Source organism: Vidua chalybeata, chromosome 1 (assembly GCF_026979565.1).
Source record: "Vidua chalybeata isolate OUT-0048 chromosome 1, bVidCha1 merged haplotype, whole genome shotgun sequence".
Classification (NCBI taxonomy): Eukaryota; Metazoa; Chordata; class Aves; order Passeriformes; family Viduidae; genus Vidua; species Vidua chalybeata.
Genome location: NC_071530.1, coordinates 44,960,488 through 44,980,354, shown reverse-complemented (window position 1 = coordinate 44,980,354; position 19,867 = coordinate 44,960,488). Strand labels below are relative to the sequence as shown.

At 36.2% G+C, this 19,867-nt stretch overlaps 1 protein-coding gene across 9 annotated transcripts in view; it reads right to left on the bottom strand.

The window, feature by feature from the left end:
* ULK4 (unc-51 like kinase 4) overlaps positions 1-16,784 on the bottom strand; it is a 207,884-nt gene extending 191,100 nt beyond the window's left edge. For 5 of the 9 annotated variants that reach the window (XR_008429534.1, XR_008429535.1, XM_053936218.1 and 2 more), the window contains exons 1-13: positions 16,654-16,739; positions 15,165-15,329; positions 12,865-12,964; positions 11,670-11,809; positions 10,224-10,383; positions 8,612-8,713; positions 7,706-7,789; positions 6,975-7,050; positions 6,258-6,353; positions 4,364-4,488; positions 4,176-4,245; positions 1,768-1,867; positions 1,222-1,326 (exon numbers count right to left, since the gene is read on the bottom strand). Coding sequence is in view for 7 of the 9 variants with exons in the window: in XM_053936218.1 (XP_053792193.1) it covers positions 1,222-1,326; positions 1,768-1,867; positions 4,176-4,245; positions 4,364-4,488; positions 6,258-6,353; positions 6,975-7,050; positions 7,706-7,789; positions 8,612-8,713; positions 10,224-10,383; positions 11,670-11,809; positions 12,865-12,964; positions 15,165-15,302 (1,296 nt within the window). In the remaining 2 variants the exon portion in view is untranslated. Of the gene's footprint in view, positions 1-1,221; positions 1,327-1,767; positions 1,868-4,175; positions 4,246-4,363; positions 4,489-6,257; positions 6,354-6,974; positions 7,051-7,705; positions 7,790-8,611; positions 8,714-10,223; positions 10,384-11,669; positions 11,810-12,864; positions 12,965-15,164; positions 15,330-15,988; positions 16,070-16,503; positions 16,543-16,653 lie in introns of those variants that run through there. The other 4 variants (XM_053936237.1, XM_053936246.1, XM_053936244.1 and 1 more) reach the window with 4 other exon arrangements.
* Positions 16,785-19,867: the final 3,083 nt, after the last annotated feature.

Here is a 19,867-nt window from a genome sequence, read left to right as displayed (position 1 = left end):
CTCTGATTACATGTCCCTGGGACTTAGTGGGCTATTTTGCATTAATTCTGAGTCTGGCATTGCATGGTAAGGAGATTAGTCTACATGGGCACATCAGTATGTGCACCTACCCCTAATCTCATCTCTTATACTTGTAGTAAGAAAAGAAGCAGTGAAGGACTAAGGCTTTGTGTCAGAGTCCTGAGACAGAACTGAGAAATTAACAGTGGTAGCATTCAAACATATAATTACCTTTGAAAGTCTCCACTAGGAACAATGTCTCTCACCCCAAACATATTAAAAGAATATTATTTGGTAGTTACTTATCTAGCTGTGTAAGATTTTTAGTTTTTGAAAGTGTTAAGAAATCCATTAAAACAAACCAAAAGAATTGTTAATACTAAAGCAATACAACAACTAAAACCTGTAAGACATTCCTAATGAGTTTAGATGCTCACAAAAAAGGAAAAATCTTGCATTCCCCACATCAGCAAGTTACTGAGTAAAGTTGCTAAGACTTCTTCATTTTTTCTGGCACAGAAACAAAAGGAAGACTAAAGGGGCTCTTGCCTATCATTCTTTCTACCAATACATCTACCTATAAAAGCACATTACATTGCCATTGCAGTGCAGAGCACTGATTCTTTTTTTATTTCCTCTTTACAGTCAAATTTAAGTGTGGATTCCCTGCTCAGGAGACTCATTGCAAACTGTTAGCACATTAGAATCCATAAACAGAAATAGGATGGACATTTCTTGCAAACTCAGGTGTTCTTTAAGAGGGGAAAAAAAATTATGTTGAATAGAAACATTATCACACTAAAGAGTAACAAATGTTATTCTGTAAATGTCTAACTCCTAATCTAGAAGGCTTCATAGATGGCTTTGTTTTGAGTATAACAAACAGAAGTTTTCTGCTCATTTAAATAACATATATCAAGGCAAGTTATCAGAAAAATCTACAAAGCACTGAACACAGCATTTAGCAGCTTCTATTTCTTGTAAGATATTATTTAATACTATTATTCAATACCAAAATAACTCATTCCTCCAAATAAGCAACACAATAGGATTATAAAGACTGCCAAAAAATTGCATGAGATCTTGCCAGATAACTGGGTGGAACTGCTTTAAAATAAGAAGTCTAAAATACAGGAAAGGAGTTTCACCCTGATTAAAAATTTATCTGCAAAAATAGTCTCAACCACAAGTTCCTGAACCTTGTATTTTATTTTGCTATACCTTTGGATTGTCAATGATTGGTGTCACGATAAGATCAGATTCAGTGTAAATGAGCTCTTTCAATTTTGACTCCATATCCTGCTGACTTGAGCACGCATTTTCAACCTAGAAGAACAAGGTTTTTTTAAAAACCTTTTCGTACCAAAAAAGAATTAATCATGTTTATTCACAAAATATTTCATTTCAACATTATACCAAGCAGTCTGGCCATGGAAACATATTCTAACTTGATTTTTATTTATGTAATAACAGATAGGACCAACTACAAATTATGGTAATAGAAACATATTGGAAGAAAAAGCACTAGGTCAAAATGTATATTGAGAAGACAGAAGATAACTTGTCTTTTATGCTCTAGGGCAAAAAAAAAGGAGACCAAGAATCTTTCTTAACTCCTACATCTGAAGTTCTGCAAGTATTTTTTTCAAACAACTTGCACACTTAATTATGGAAGGATGCAAAAGAAAGTTAAGTTTGCCACAGACTTCAGGCTAATATTCTAACTGTAGAGATACCATCATCTCTCAATATAAACTTTTTACTCACTTTTTTCAACCACGAATCTCCTTGTGAAGAATTTTGGATTGGGACAGTAGTAGCATCATGTACTTCTACTGCAGAGTTAGTTCTAGGCGTGGGACGAGAACTTCAGCAGAAGAAAGAAAAAAATACTATAAAAATAGTAAAAACTACAGATTACATTTCATTGCAAACTACTTTTTTGTTGCTCTTTTGAAACTTTCCTGCCATACAGCAAATTTTCAAAGCTGACCAACATAAATTACACTATATTCTCCCTGATCCATTAACTAAACACGAATTTTCTGTCTTATAATGTATTCTGACAAGGTTAGGATTTCTTTGCTGGTTAGAAAAAGGAAGATGGTATCTTGTTATAAGTATGAAATGAATGTAATTTGATTATTTTCTCAGCCCTAATGACTCTACAAACTGGAGCCTAAACCATTATTGTCTTAACTCCTAATAAAAACAACATACAAAGCAATTAACTTGACAAAAAAATTGCAATTTATTTTATGTTATTCTCTTCTGTCACCCAAGTTTTGGCTAACTAATGGGAATTAAAAACTTCCTAATTTTTGTGTATCATTGTGAACTGGGTTTACCTTTTGCTTTTCCTTTTTAAAATTCTGTCTGCTAATTAGAAAATAAAGAAAGGAGAGACCAGAATACTGCCAAGTTGCAATTGTCATAATACTGCTAGTGAACTTGGGGTTTATAGTACACAATAATTTAAATTAAAACATGTAAAATCAACTTCAGAATTATCATGATTGGCAGGCCAGGAAACTAGTTAAATCAACAACTTCATCTGAACAAGTTTTCTTGATTAGCAGAAAGAAATAGACACATTTAGTTGCAAATCAGATTTCTTTATTAGAAAAAACAACTAAACTAAAAATACAAACACCAAACAAAATTAAAAACGCTCAGGAAATCAGTGATCAAATTATTAACATAACTGTTCTCATCTTCCATTTTCAACAGAAATTTAAATTTAAAGGGCACAATGAAGGAATGCCGAAATATTACCTACATAAAAACATATTAAATATTTGGTAAACACATGAAATTTATGGTAAAAAAAATGTATTGGGATGTGCTTGGAATTTTAGCTCCTAAACAAAAAAAAAAAAAAAAAATTCCCATATTTCTAGGTAGGAGGCTGGATAAATGATTCTAAGTTGACACATGCTTCCAAACATGTAGATTTGTTAAATATATTTTTTGTCAATCAATTCAGCCAGTTTGCTGACATATATGTTTGAGATACAGATAATAGTACCTATTTTTTCAGTTCTCAGATGGTTTCTCAGTTTAAAACAAGACAAGAGATTGCTGAACTAAACTAGTTAAAATTAATGAAATCTATTCCATTTGCACAAGTAGAAGAAGCCACTGGTGTTAAAAGCTGATTAACCACTCCAGCAGCTAATTAAATTCTGATGCCAAGTACCAGGTAAGCAAGTTTCTTTCACTTCAGTGTTTTAATACATTACTAAACATCACATACACTGCTTTCAGATGTTATATCATTGATGCAAAAAGAATTTCAGAATAGATTTTTTTCTGTTGTTTGCACTATGTTTCAAATTTTGTATTTAATGTACTTATAAATAAATTACATTGCTAAGAAGATATTATTTGGATTCCATTTTTAATACCATTGTAGCCTTTCTTTTGAGCAGCTTGCTAAATCAAATGCTACTTGAAATTACTAATAATATATGTTTAGTTGTGATGATAAAAATTATAAGTGAGATGAGAATTAATACTTTAATAAAACCAACTAAAATAACTTTTGTACACAGTATGATGTACAAAAGCCCTATTTCAGGTTATGCAAGAAGCTTAAAAGAGTATTTTCAAACTGGAATATTGCTGCTTGATGTTGACAAGAGAAGTATTTCACTAGACAATCTTCTTGGCTTGAAAGTTAGTACAAAGTTTCAGAATCAGGCCTCAACTAAAACAAATCACTGTTAAATCAATCACTATTTTTTTTTACTTAATACACATGAAGTACTTAATAGACTCTTACCAATACCTTACAATGAAAAGCTGCAGGAAGAATTTATTAACAGATCATATGCTGAACGCTTATTCTTATGTATTTAAAGCAATTGTACTCCAAGAGAGAGAAGAGAAAGAGAGAGAAAGACATGTAAACAAATTTTAGATCAGAGCTTTCTTTTTAGACAGACAGTTAAGGTAATCAAAAGTTTACTTTCAAAAATCAGAGTAATAAAGTCACATAAGCTTTAACTACACACATTGCTTTCACAGCTCTTCAAATGTATTTTAGTATTTATTAACTGGTAATAGAAAATTTAAAAGGCAACACAGACACAGTGTTACAGTCATAATAATAAAAAGTTTGAAGAGACAAAAACCAACACCAAATATACAGGATTACAAGGAGGTTTTCATACCTGAGAAGAAATATGGATTCATTTGATTCACCATCAACTACACTTTTGGGCCGCAATTCAGTCTGAGTTTCTACCAAAAAGAGGACAGGAACTTGTATTCAGAGGTTAAAATCAAATAAAACATAGGGAGTAAATATGTTGGTAGGATTGATAAAATGGTTAAAAAATAACATAATGAGCAGTATTACCTATTTTGAAAGAATTGCTTGGTGGTTTAAGACCTGCCCTTGAGGATGACAGGTTATCTAGGTTTTCATGATCATCCACTGACTCTTTGGCACTACAAGAAACTGATGACTCTGTGTCTTCTCTGCTGTTTAATAAATGATATTAATTACAAATTAAAAAAAAGAGGATTGATTATAAAAAACGGATTATATCCATTTTCTATTGCAATTGTTAGCATACAGTTTAGCTGTCATTCTCTAGAACAATATACTCTTTAAATATGTGTTGCACATACTTTTCATATTGGTAATAGCAATGATGAAAAATAAGTTTACAACAAATAACTTGGAGAATATTAAAATTGTATCATTAGAACTTAAATGAAGGACATTAAAAAAGTTAAATTATTACCCCATAATACAAGAGATACTAAAGAAATACTAAAAGCATTACAGACATTTTAACCTTCACAGGAAAAATCTCAAGAAACCTATCTCCTATAATGAAGTCTGTAGCCAAGATTAAAACCACGTTTTTGTGTGTGTAATGATTTACTGTCACACTTGAGTGCAATTTTATTGGTTTTGGTTGTTTGGGCATTTTTTAACATGTCCTTATATTATTCACATGGAACTTGGTCATAAAACCTTGAAGGCTCTCCAGGATATCAAATATTAATCCAATCCACACTGTGAAGAAAATAGATACACAGGTCTCACAGCTGGAAAAGAGAGAGTACTGAGCTTCCTTTGCATGTCAAGCCAATGTTTTACATTTGTCATATTTGTCAGTTAGTGCATACATGAACAGATATTTCCGAGGCCTTAGAAAAGCCTCAAGAGTATGGCCAGATAGCCCAATATTTTGTAGGAGATTAAGGTTCCTCTGGTTCTTTGAAAATTCTCCAAAATTAGCACTATCAGGATGCTGAGGTAAGCCTTACTAAAACCTTGAATAAAATCTTAGTTCACAGTATAAACTTTAGATATGATTTTTTTTTTTTGCAGGTGAAAGCAGTAATAAAATTAGAAGACAAAGAGCTGTATCTCAAACTATAAGAAACATTAATAACAAAAATACTGCAGCACTGGTACCAGAAATAGGTATTAAAGAACATGAGAGAAAATTTTGAAGTAGATATAACAAAAAACATTCAGCATTCTAAAACTATTTTGACATTAGTTCTCCAGATTGGAACCTGAAGTATCTTTCAAACATTTATAACAAAGAAATATAAAAAACAATGCTAAATGTCCTAATTCAAAATTAGAAACACAAAACCCAGCAAGGTAACAGGAGTCTAGAAGAAAAATAACTTTTTAATACATAAAAACCATTTGCACAACAGGTTTGGGCGTTTCTGCATATGTAGCAGTGTAGAGCATTAAATATTTAGAAAAAAATCTCTACTATTAGATTAATGCATCATGTCATAAGCAAAGAATATGGGTCAGTTGCATTTGCAGGATTATAAGGCTGAACCACAGCTTTAAGATGCTGCACTGATAAGCTTTGTGAGGCTCTAAGCCTAATGCATAAAAACAAATAAAAAAATTTACTAGAGATAAATCTGGCCCATATTTATAAGATTCTAAAAAGCGTTAAAAAGTCAGATTCATACAACAATATTATATAATATATAAATAAAAATGAGAGCATTTAGCTTAGAAGTGAATTTCAACACATTCTATAGCCAGCAGGGAGTCAGTTGAAAGTGAATGGACAATGCAATACACTAATAGGATAATACAATTCCTAAACATCCAAAACCACCTACTGAATGGTGTAAAACTCCATTCATTATTTTGTGAAAATTCTAAGAAAAGTTCAAAAGTTATAAAATGTACAGACAATAAAATATTTTTTATCTTTGCTTATGTTTACTAAAAGAAATCTTCCTTGAACTTTCAGTACCTCAAGCTTGTGCCCTGTCTGTCCGCAGAACCACCACCACAATGGCTAAGGGATCCTTTCCAGAATGGATGCTGCAATAGGTCTGTCCAATTCAGCCTTTGGAAAAGCAACAAACAAATTGTAAAAGCAGTGGCTAAGTACAACTGCACAGAGACATACCAGACCAGGTTTTGAACACAATGACACTACAGAGCAGTTAATCTTGTTGTTTGTTTTTATTTCGACAAGTAAGCTTTCTTACAGAACAAACTTTTTTTGCCTTAAATCATAATGGAAAATTCACACAACAGAGGTATGAGAGTAAGAGTGAAGGAAACTGCAGAGTCAATCCCACATGTAAATCATCTGACATACCCTAAAACTTATAGCCCTAAATTATTTAACAATGGAACTGTACCAGGTATAAGTTAAAGCCTAATTAAATATATATGCCCATTGCTCTGGAAAAGCAAAGCCATCCAATTCTAAACTGCCTATCATTCTTTTACAAACTTATCTATTTGGCACCAGGAAAAAAAAACACAAAAAATGCATTTAATGAAAGCATTAATTCTATATATCTTCATCTAAGAAAATGCATAGTTTGCTCTTTTATATGAGACATGAAATTCTTTTTGCATTCTATGTCATTTACAAAATACTATACATACAGTATCATAATAATTATTTTCTGCAGAGGTGACAATATAAACAGCTGTCATGGATTAGACAGTTTACCTTTTCTGAGGATCCTTTTGAAGTAACCCATCAAGCAAACTGATGAACTCAGCAGAAGGTTTGTGAAAAGCAGAACCTGTAAAGAAAAGCACTTAAGATCACTATTGGACAGCAAAAACAATCATCACCCAATGTAAACCACACTATTATCTACAGATCATGCTAAAAAGCTTTCTTGATCGTAATTTCATCTGAAAACAAATCTCAATGTATAAAGAATCTTAAATATACACTCTTTGCATTTCAAAGAATTCCCCCCCAAAAAAAAACAAAACCAAACAAACTACTAATGCTCCATCACCAAACTAACAATTTTTTTTTATTTGTAAATTAAAAAAAAAAAAAAAAAAAAAAAAAAGCACCCTCCAATTATCAGATAGCCACCAGGAACAAATTAAGTAGAGCTGAAATCTGCTTACATTGAAAAAGAGACACTAGTGTATAAGGATCTCTGTGAATAACACTGATGCCCAGAATGATCAAGATCAAAAATTCCACTCCAGTAGGTAGATTTAGTGTAAACAATTAAAAGTAAATTACATATGTTGCTGTCAAAAGCAAAACAAGCATTCATCACTAACAGAGAGTTATCACAGGAAAGCATTACTAACTTTCACTTTGGACAGCTAACTGATTCCTGCAACCAGCCTCAGAAGAAAAAAGGCAAACCAAAGCTTTAACTTTGTAAGTATCACTGTGCCTTGATCCATTAAAGAATAACAGAACCCTACCCTTTGGCTCTGGTCGCAATGGATCTTCAGATAAAATCTTTTCAATTAATTCAAAACGGCTTTCTGACAGGAATGGTGGTTTTCCTACAAACAAACAGAAATATATTTCACAGATTAGGCAAACTTCAAAATGGTTGTAAGGTACAATGATTTATCATGAGCTCATTTTCCTGAGAAAGTGTCCAAAGAAATAAACAACCTCAGTCTGAGTACTATTTATCAAGTTTTCTTGTCAATTTAAATTCCAAATCTTTGATTAAATTCTTTCATCATGAACAGCAAAAGAAACCACAGACAGAAGAGGCACCAAAGATAGCTTGATGGAGGTGACCTTGATAGCCCTGTATGAATCACAAATGATACAACAGGAAGACAGAAATCTCTGTATCTGTGTTACTGTGTTGATCCAAAAGATCAGTGTTTTGCTTAAGGTTTAAGAAGACTGCAGTGTAATTCTCTTCTGTGATGAAGTTTTCTTCTAGCTGAAGCTAATGGGTACTTTATGTGCAGGGAACCAAATTACTCTAGTTTTACAATAGCGAGGCAATTTTCTCTTTCAAAGGTTAAAATAATGCACACAGAGTTTAATACCAAGGAGATTAAAAACACTATACTGTCAGAATTTGAGGGCTGCCATAATTTTAAATAATAGCATTTAAACCCTACATGTTGGTTAGTACTGATGTCAATAGGATCACTTAACAGTATTGTTTCACCTGATTATTGGATAAAGACATTTTTTTTGTCTTTTAAGCACAGTTAGTATGTTCTTCAAGAAATCTCGAAAACCTGTCTCAAGTTTTTCTATGTCCTAACTTTCCTAGAAAGTTCATAAGAATTTACTCTGGGACCATAAATTATGTTTCCATTATCACAGATATTAAATAGATACACAAAACTTACAACCTGAGAACATTTCATAGAGTAAACACCCCAGGGACCACAGATCACTGGCTTTGCAGAAGTTGTCTCCCTTTATTGCTTCAGGAGCTGTGTATAATGGAAAGCCTAGAAAATACAGAATGTATAATTAATGCACTTTGATTCTTCATTCAGCATTCATCTTTTTCAACACCTCAAATTTTGTCTCCGAACTTCACCGAGCTACAGATTATCTTCACTCAGCATAAAAGAAAACTGAAATAGCAAATGTAAGTAGTTTTCAAGGAACTTCTCTGCTATACTTTCACTGGATTATGTAGGATTATATATGCTACTTTGTTGTTTATTTCACTTCAATTACCAAACTGACTTGTGCTGCACTTTTCAAACACAGTGATTAATGCAAAGAATGTTTTGATTTGCTTTAACAGCTTTAAGAGTCAAGCAATTTGAACAGAATGGTAAATCATTCTCATGTGAGTAACAGAAATAATTCCATTATATTAGATTTGGGATTTCTTTTTTTTTAAAGCTATCCCAAGAAATAAACCTTCACAAACTTAGTAAACTCTGTTACAAAAAACAAGGTAGCCAATGAAATCACTGATCTAAAGAGTTATGGCTCTTTTCCCACTAAAACATTATTAAAACATCTCATATCAAATTGTAGCAGCTAATTCACAAATCTCTTTTGTTTGATACAGGAATAAAATATACAGTTCCTATTTCTACAGCAGTTCCCAACAGTTCTCAAAAATCTCTAAAGAAATTAAACTAAGTAACAGTAAAAGTGCCAATTCCATAGTCCCTTCAAAAGTTTACTTTGGGTTCTTTTCTTCTTGGGTTTTATTTTTTTAAGTGACAAAAGATCATTACCATACATATCAAAACAGTTTCAAAGAGCAACAGGAAAGAGATTAGATTTGTATTTCTTCCTGATTAAAGACCTGATCTTTGTCTTACTATTTCCAGTGTGGACTTTCAGAAGGAGACAGCAAGGAGAGCTCGCTTTGTTCCCGTAAAATATTACAAAAAATTCTGTTGTTTCTGATAAAATAACTGATATATGGGACATCATTATCTTAGAAATAGAGGTCTATGAGATGTTACAAGATAATGACTAATAAAAGATTCAGAAGATTAAAAACAAGTTTCTGAATTTTTATTATTCAATGAAAAAAAATAACATAATATTTGCAGTTTACTGCATTTGTATGGATTTGCCTGCTGAAACTGAAGCACAGTAACTTTCTCAGACTTTAAAATGAAATTATCATTCTTTAAGGTAGTGAAAGAGTTGACCTCAAACTAGAAATAACCTAGACCACATGCACCAAAAGGGACAATGAAAGTACAGCAGTGCAGTGCCCAATGAAAGAAGCAGTAGTTCTGTGTAGTACTTCCCGAATTTTCTGTCTACTTTTAACTTCAACTTAGTGGAATTTAGTTCCAGACCTTACAGAGGTCTACAACACAAACTTTTTAAAAGTCCATAAATAATTCTACAGCTCAATTTTTTTTCTGAGACAAAACAGGATTAATTCTAAATAATTTCTCTTTATCATAATCACTGATATTCCGACTTTCATTCTGTCTCTTTGGTATAAGTTAATTCTGGCTAGTAAAATTCTCATACCTTGAACTATATTTTTAAAATATCTTTGTGGAGCGTTTTCATTAATATCTTCACCTTCTTCACCTCCAGCTAAAGCAAAAACCTTTTCCAAGTCTTCACCATCTGCTCTAGCCCAGCAAAAACTACTGAATTTCAAAGTGCCAGACCCTTCCAGTAGAATCTATTGGAACAAACAAAATCCAATATGCTAGTATCATATACTAAAACTGAAATTTCCAACATGAAATAATTTATTATAAAAATAATCACAATCTCAAACCATTTAAGTACATAGAGAGGATCACTATAATGAAAAACACTTAAGTTTTTCTTTAAAGTCAATGCCAATACTGTCTTTTTTCTTATAACGAAATGTACCCCAATAGAACCCTTAAGAGGTTCAATGTGCACTTTTGTTCACTCATTATTTAATCTAAATAAACAACGATGTTACTAGAGAAAAGATAGTTAAAGTAGAGTAAAACTGCATAGGAAAATATAAGTCCAATAAAACCAAACAGGGCTTCATTTGAGAAAAAAAAAAAAAGGAATTTTTCTCAATTTACCTAGCAGAAACTTCCACAGATTTTGTCTGATGATGATGAGAGTTTTCCCTGGCCAGTCACTACTTATTCTTGCAACTAAAAACTTCATAATCCCAAAAACCTTGTTTAGAGAAATAGAAGCCTTAACTTTAGCATTTTACTTTCTGTTGAAATGAGCATTTACAGCAGCATTCTTCTTCGGAAGACTACTGAGTCATCTACACTATGCTTTACTCATGTATTTTTAGTGCTTTTGGGTCCATAAATGACAGGAATTGAGTAGAATTGTAGAAGATTTTACCAAAGATTCAGAGAATGGCAACTTGATCACTTACAGATCAAGGGCAAAACCAATTACGGTTAAGCAAAATTTTTTTAGTATAGTCATGTTCTGGTGGCTACATGAATTAAAAACAAACACAGACTTTAGCAAACCTCTACATAAATGACACACATACACAAAATGGGAAACTAAATAAAGACTTGTATTTTTATACAGGAATAAGATGATAATTTCTATGGTATGTGCAAACGATATAGAAAGTTACTAAGAAACTTTAGTTAAATTTACTCCCTCATTAACATTTTCTATGACTACAAAATATTCTGCAGCATGACAGAATAACAACAAATTTATGTCTCCAAGGACAGATAACTAAAATCTTTTATTAAATTAAACCAGTATATCAAATAAAAAAGAAAATATCACATTTCAGATATATGCCAAGGAAATAAATCAATTATACCATAAAATATTCAAGCTACAGACTTGTCTCTGATTGTCTTCACATATATTATAAAACTCAACTGACCTCACAACTGAGGTAAGCTTCTTCCAAATGATAAAACACAAATAATAAAATAAATGCTAATTGCATGAAAAGTAACATCCAGTGTCCCTATAGATAATACTCTTCCTCACCTTTCCAGGCTTCAATTCACAATAGATAATTCCATGCTTATGAATATGGTATAAACCAGTAACCAGCTCAACACCAAATTCTCTCACCACATCTTCTGGTAGACATTCATCCTGAGCAATGACAGATTCTAGAGAACCACCTGAAATACACACAGTCAGCAAGTGCATACAAAGAAGAGGTCAAATAAGTAATGCTCAATTACACAAACTGCTTCAAAAGATGTCAATCAAAAACCAGTATAAGTAGATATTAAAAATATTTCTTGATATCAAATAGTTACAAAATCTAAGATGTACAAAAAATTATTTTCAATACTGTGACAAAATCTTAATTTTATCTGGAATAAAACTGACTGCATGACTTCAAAACTACTTCAATATTATTTTATAAAGGAAACAGAAGGGAAAAAAGAAATCCAGAACCTGTGTCACTTCACAGTGTAATAGTCTCCCATGCTTTTATTACAATTCCTTAACCAGAATCCTTCTGCACAAGTTAAAAGAATAAATAATACATTCCTTCCATATGGAGGAAAGCATGCTGTCAGAAGTTTAAAACATGCAGTCATCACAATTAAAGAAAGCTTTACAAGATTCCTTTAATAGATTGATAAGAACTTATCAAAACTAAGTGAACCATTTAATGCAGTTCTGGGTTCTCAGAGTTTCCAAATTATAATTTTAACATAGAAATCAAAATATACTTATACTGAATAGGAAAAAAAATTAAATCATTCACTTTAGCTGCTGAATTGCCCTTTGAATAAAAATCAATTTGAATAATATTGTCATTAGAACATCATAACTTGATTTGCTCCTTGATGTGAGAATGTCAGAGCTGCCAGTCCTTAGAAAACTTCTCAAGAAATTTTTACTGAGCTACATTCTGACTATTCACAATTTGCTTTTATATTCCCTGATTGGCCTTTTCTCTTCAGCTCTTAAAAACCAGCATTATGTAACTCAACTAACTTTTCAAAGATGCATACAGTCAAGTAGGGGAGAAGCATGATTTCAATTGATTTCTAAAAATGTTTCCAAGAGCAAAAGTACTTTTACATATAAACAAGATTCTCAAATTAATAATCAGATAATTACGCTTTTTTCAGAGATCTAAGCATTTGTTGTAAAGAAGCTGTAAGAAATCTCTTATAAATACTCATTCTATAAATGTTTACCTTTGAGCTTATCTTACCTGTGCATAATTCCACTACAAGCCAGAGATGGTTGCTTGTTTCATACCATTCATAAAATGTCATTATATTCTTATGTGTGAGTCCCTGGGTCAGATGAACCTAGAGTGGAGTTTTTAACATACTTAAGTGGGGGAAAGACATAAATGTATATATATGGACTTGAGGCATGGGAACAAGAAACAATACAATCTAACTTAGCTACTTGTTCTCTTGCCTTTTCTAGTGCACTTATATTATTCTTCAAATATTTTAGTGTTACATGAATGTTGAGAAAATATAACTTTCCTCACAGACCCTGCCCAACTCATCTGTTTTTAAAATACAGAAAAAAAAGCTAGTAAGTTCCCAACTCAAAATTATAAATATTACTTAGTCAGAAGGCTAAATACCACTAAATAATAAACTAGAAACCAGGATTTAGAGTCAAACTTGCACTCCTACTTTTTTTTCAATAAGAATACAAATGAGGGGTAATACAGGAAGAAGAAGTAAAAAGAAGCTTTTCCATCATTCTTAATCTTATCAGATAAAGAAAACCATTCAGGAGACCCTGAAATTCTGTATTTCCATAATACCTACATGGCCTAATCTCTACAGAAGCCTGTTTCTTGCTAGAGTGGTATGTAAGGTATCCCCAAGAGATTTGTAAGGCAAATACACTCCTAAGAACAAAAAGTTCCCAAGAAATGATCTTTGAAACAATGAGAGGGAATATGAAACTCTATCAGTTTTGCATGGCAAGGTTTCCGTACCCAGGTGGGGAGGTCTACAGGACTGGCTTCTGTGAGAAGCTGCTGGAAGCTTCCTCTGTGTCTGACAGAGACAACGCCAACCCACCAGTGACAGTGACAGCACTTCCAGGATAACACTTAAAAAGGGGGAAAAACACTCTTGTGTAACAGCAGCAGGGGAGAGGAGTGAGAATGTGTGACAAAAACAACCCTGCAGACACCAAGGTCAGTGCAGAAGGAGGGGCAGAGGGTGCTCCAGGAGCCAGAGCAGAGATTCCCCTGCAGCCCCTGATAAAGACCAGTGAGGCCAAGTTGTCCCTCTGCAGCCCATGGAGGTCCATGGCAGAGCAGAGATCCACTTGCAGCCTGTGGTGGACTTCACTCTAGAGCAGGTGGAAACCTGAGGGAGACTGCGACTCTCTTGGAAGTCTGTGCTGGAGCAGGCTCCTGGCAGGACCTGCAGACCCATGAAGAGAGGATCCCATGCCAGTTGCTGGCAGGATGTGTAATCTTGTGGGAACTCACACTGGAACAGCCTGTTCCTGAGGAACTGCACCCTGTGGAAAGGACCTACGTTGGAGCAGTGCATGAAGAACTGCAGCCTGTGGGAAGGACCAACACTGAAGAAGGTTGTGGAGGACTATCTCCCATGGGAGGGACCCCACACTGGAGCAGGGGAAGAGCATGAGGAGAAAGGAGCAACAGAGACAGTGTCTGATGAACTGATCCCACTCCCCATCTCCCTGCATCTCTGGCAAGGGAGGATAGAGAGAAAATTGGGAGTAAAGCTGAGCCCAGGAAGAAGGAGGGGTGGGAGAAAGGTGTTTTAAGATTTGCTTTTATTTACCATTATCCTACTCTGGCAATAAATTCAATTACTTTCCCTAAATCGAGTCTGTTTTGCCTTTGAAGGCAAGTGGTAAGTGATCTCTCCCTACTCTTATCTTGACCCATTCATTGTATTTTCTGACTCCTGTCCAGTTCAAGAAGGGAGTGATAGAGCAGATTTGGTGGGAACCTGGCATCCAGCCAAGGTTAACCCACTACAGAAACAAAATTTACCTACTGGAAAAATAAAATATTTGAACTGTATAACTGTATCAGTTTCCTTTCTAGACAGCATGATATTTAAAGCTTTGCCAAGGTTTTACAAAACAAAATTGATTTTGCTTAAATTATATTCTTTCATCAAAAATAATTTCTTCTTGCTAAGCAAGAAATTGATTTTTTATTCGAAGTTACTACCACTAGGTTTGCGCAGCTAATAACAAAAAAAAGCAAACCACCACAAGTAACTATTTTTACAAGTTCACTAACACATCACAGAAACAGTAAGACTGTAAACATGTGTTTATGCATGCGATCTAAAAACCAATAAAATCACATGAAATATATACATTAAAAGACTGTATTTAAAGAACAAGAACTTAAAATCTTGAGAAGCTGGTCTAAATGTGACAAACTCCATCTAAAGAAGCACCTGGTACTTTTCTATAACTTGCGCAACCGGAATTTTGTAGGCTGTATTTTTTCCCATATTTAGCAGGAAAAGAAACTCCATTACTTACCCAGTTTGCTACTCCAGCTCTCTTGCATTTATCACTGCAAACAATGGCAACAAAATTAATTGTCCCCTTTCTTCTTCCTTTATAAACAACTGTCGTATTTCCTCTTCCAATCTCCTCATACAAAACAAAGTTCTCCATGCTTTAAGATGCTTCACAGGCAACAGACTGGAAACATGGCATTAGTCTCACAAACAAATAAACATAAAGAAAGGAGGAGAAAGGGGAAGCCTTCAAATTTAATGGCCATTCATGTATAGTAGTCACCCTCCCCATTACCATGAATAGATATTCCATACTTCCAGAAAGATTGAATATACTTTATAGAAGACCTCCTCTGAGGAAATGTGATCAAAATTTTGAAAAGGTGAATTTTACACTTCCAAAGATCTTATTCAAAAAGTAATAGATAGGCTAGTAGATGCAAATTCTAAATAGTATTATCTGTAAAAATGCAAGAAGCTACAGGGGAAAGAGAATAGTCTCTGATTCTCAAGAATAATGGCTATACCTTTATTCCAGTACACAAACCAATGGAGCATAGAATCATAAAATCAGAGAATGGCTTGGATTAAAATGGGCTTTAAAGATCATCTCGTTCCAATGCCCCTGCTGTGGGCACATATCACCAGAACACTGTACTCAATGTCCCATTCAACCAGGCCTTGATCGCTGCCAGGGATGGGACACCCACAGCTTCCCTGACACACAAAACAGACTTTCAACAAATGGATTTTGAGATAAAGTAAAAAGAGATCAATTAAACTGATACAAAAGGTGAAAAGATGAGGTAAGAAGGCCATCATGGAAGCCTCCCAAGCCACCACCTGTAGGGCAGAAGGTGTGAGCCTCCACAGAAGAACCCAAAGCGGCAGCCTCCAGGCACCGAGGGAACTGATCTGCTCTGGGCTGGATACAGGACCAGCGCACCAAGGAGACGCGGTTCCCTCTCTTTACGAGGGAATAGCCAAACCACTCCGAACGGAGCAGCCCGTGCACGACCCGCGATCTCCTGCCCTCCCAGCTCTGTCGGGGGCGGTCAGGCCTGAGGCACTGCACGGCGGCTCCGGAGACACAGCCGCCTCCCGACACTTGCAGCACAGGAGAGGGAGCCGTGGGGTCTCAGGAGCGCTCCAGCGGGGGGTTCCAGCCCCGCCCCGGGTCCGCTCCCGCACTCGGACCGAGGGACGGCGGCAGAATGAACGGGAGGGCGGTGAGAAATGGGGAGGGGGGGGTGGTGAGAAATGGCGGGGGGGCGGTGAGGGGCCGCTGTGCGCGCGCGCTCCGCCAGGTAACGGCCGCGAACGTGCGCGGGAAAGGGGGAAAGGTACGAGAGCCGTACCTGTGTGCGGGGATGGAACCGGCGGGAAAGGGTGGGAACGACAGCCGTACCTGTGTGCGGGGGATGCACCCGGCAGGAAAGAGGGAATGACAGCCGTACCTGTGTGCGGGGGATGCAATCGCTGGGAAAGGGTGGGAACAACAGTCGTACCTGTGCCGGGGATGGACCCGGCGGGAAAGGGTGGGAACGACAGCCGTACCCGTGTGCGGGGATGCAACCGGCGGGAAAGGATGGGAACGACAGCCGTAGTGCGGCGCGGAATGGATCACCGCCACGCCGCCGCCATCAACCGAAACGGCGGAGCCCCGCCCCCGGGACGGATTTTCCCATGCCCTGGCGGCAGTGTCCGGACGGGACACTCGTCCGTGCGTGCCACAAAATACAGGCAAGCGGAAAAGGCACGCAGGCAAGGTGACTCCGGGAAGAGTTTTGTTGTCCTTTATTCCAGCTGGAACGCACCGCCAGGTCCCACCGGGCTGCGTCCCCGCAACCCCCTCACGCTACTCGGATGGTCGCCACCCCACGCCCGTTTCCAGGAGACGGCGCCGGACGCCGGAAGCAGAGTGGAGCCCCATTGGGCTAAGGGGCGCCTACGTCAGGGCGAGACCACCGGGCAGCGAGCGGGGAGGGTGGCGGGGGAGTTCCCGCATGGTAATGCGGGGAGCACCGGGAGCTGGCGCGTCCGTCGGGAAAGGTCCGGCTGCCACCGGCAGCCTGTGTTGGTGGGGCTTCTCTATGCAGCCTTCGCAGTCAAAACGGCAGATAGCGTCCTCAGCCCTGCCATGGCGTTCTGCAAGCGCCTAATTGAGGGATACTTTTCTTGTGACAAAATTTAGCCCTTGAAACAAGCGTTTTCTATGTTTAACAACAGCGTGGAATTTTCACTTGTTTTTTTCATTCTATGGGGATCTGGAGTTTTTGGGGTTTTTTTTGGTTTTGTTGGGTTTTTTTTTTTTGCTTTGTTTTGTTTTTTTGGTTTTTTTTTTTTTTTTCTTGTCTGGTTTTGTTTTTTTAAGACCCTTAAAAAATCCCTTTTCTTTTGGGCAACACCTGGAACTGTGGTTACAGGACAAGGGCCTTCAAACTGGAAGAAAGCAGATTTGGATTAGATATTAGGGAAAAAAAATCTTTGCTGTGAGGGTGGTGAGGCACTGTCGCAGGTTGCCCAAAGAAGCTGTGGATATCCCATTCCTGGAATTGTTCAAAGCCAGGTTGAATTGGGCTTTGAGAAGCCTGGTATAGTGATAGGTTAGGCATGGCAGGGGGTTGGAACTAGATGGTCTTTGAGGTCCCTTCCAACTCAAACCATTCTATGATTCTAACAAGGCATTTAAAATGTTTGCTCTAGAGCAAGCTGTTTTTTCTCATTGTCTCACCTTTATTTTGACTTTCTAACAGGTTTGAACCCATTGATCCATTTCAACCTATATTGATAAAATAAGTAGTACACTTACAGGAAGGATTCAATATTTCTTCTAGGGAGAATGGTAACAGATGGTCAGTTTTTTTACTCCCACTCTCAAGAAGACTTCAGCATGATTTTAAACTCCTGTAATATTGGAAAGGGGAAAAAAAACCTCAAACACCTCTTTATTGTTGACCAAAACCTCAAGGTGAGCCAGCAGTGTGGGCTGGCAGCCCAGAAAGCCAGAGGTATCCTGGACTGCATCAAAAGGAGCGTGGCCAGCAGGGCAAGGGAGGTGATTCTGTCCCTGTACTCTCTGTTCTTGTGAGACCCTACCTGGAGTGCTGCATCCAGCTCTGGTGCCTCCAAAATAAGAAAGACATGGAAGTGCTGGAGCAAGTCCAGCGGAGGCCATGAAGGGATAAGGGGACTGGAACACCTCTCCTATGAAGATAGGCTAAGAAAATTGCTGCTCTACCCCATTTTACACTGTAAGTATTGAGTAATTGCAGAGGTGACTTTTAATTATCAATGAAGCTACAGCTTTGAAGCTGCACAAGTAAGATAATTTTTCCATTCTGTTTTTAATGTAAATGAGTAGTTGACTAGATATAAATAATCCAAATGCGTAAGTAGACATCACTTTCTATTAATAAGCACAAGAAAAGTATGCTTTGAAGAGGGATTTATTTAGACTTCAGAAAAATGTGTATTTTATCTGTGGTTGTGATAAGAATGACTGATATAAAGAAGAAGGGATAGAGTATTAGTTCTGTTGCACACAAGTCCTGGCAGCAGTTCAATGGCACATGTTAGAATAAGTCAATTTCATTGTCCCTGTCTAAGAAGATAAAACTAAGCCACAATAACTTTCAAGTTACTGTCTTCTTCCAGATTTCTCATGTTTCGTCCTATGTATGCTTTCTGTTAAATTAGTCCAGATTAGGAATTGTTTTTGTGGTTTTGTTTTTTCACTTCCCCATTTTGGGGGGAGTGAGATTGTATGAACTTTAACATTAATGAAGTCTGTTGAAATCTTTGTATAATTGTGTCAATAGAACTACAAAATAGAGCCAGAGAAACACACTAAAATAAACATTAAAAAAAGTTTAGTAACACTTGAACCAGAGATTTATAGCTTTTGAAATTAAATGTCTCCATGATAAAAAATTTTCACTATAATTAAAGGCAGACATAGAGAGATATGTTGACTTATGCCACCTTTTTTTCCAACCCCTCCTTATTAGGAATTATGGGCACCTTTTTATTGTTGATACACATTTCATTACACATCTGTATATTTTTTTACAATCTGGGTGCACAGTTTCAATATATACCAGATGGAGAATTTTCCCTTTGATTTGGTGTAAGAATGGAGGAGTCTCTCTTCAAATATATTTCTTCAGGTATGAGAGTAGTCTTGCAGAAATAAAGTATTACGAATACAGATCAGGGTTGTAATTAAAAGACTCTTTGGGCTTTTACTTACTCTTTCAGTCTATTACTCCTTTATCCTGTTACTGAACATTACTTCAAGCACTGTACTCAACTGCACTGAACTTTTCTATGGGAATATTTTCAGCATTCAAGAATGGAATGCAAAATATTCTTTGTCCTGTTTGCATCATTTCAATACTCCTAGCAATCTGCGCAGCAAACTCAGCCTTGCTATTTGCCTGACTATTAGACAGGACAGTCAGATGTAATCAAATTCTTGTTCTCAAATAAATATATGATCTAATTTAAGGCAAACTGAGATCTCGTGATTGCAAGCACATAGCTCAGGCATGCTTAAACACTTCACTGCTCTACCCTCAATGGGTACTGCGTAAGCCTCTGACATTTTGCTTGGTTCTCAAAAGTCTGACCAGTAGGCTATAATTTTGAGGTGTGTTTCCGTATTTTTTAAGATGTGTTCTTCAAGTGTGCTCAAAATGCCTGTTGAAAATGCTATACAGT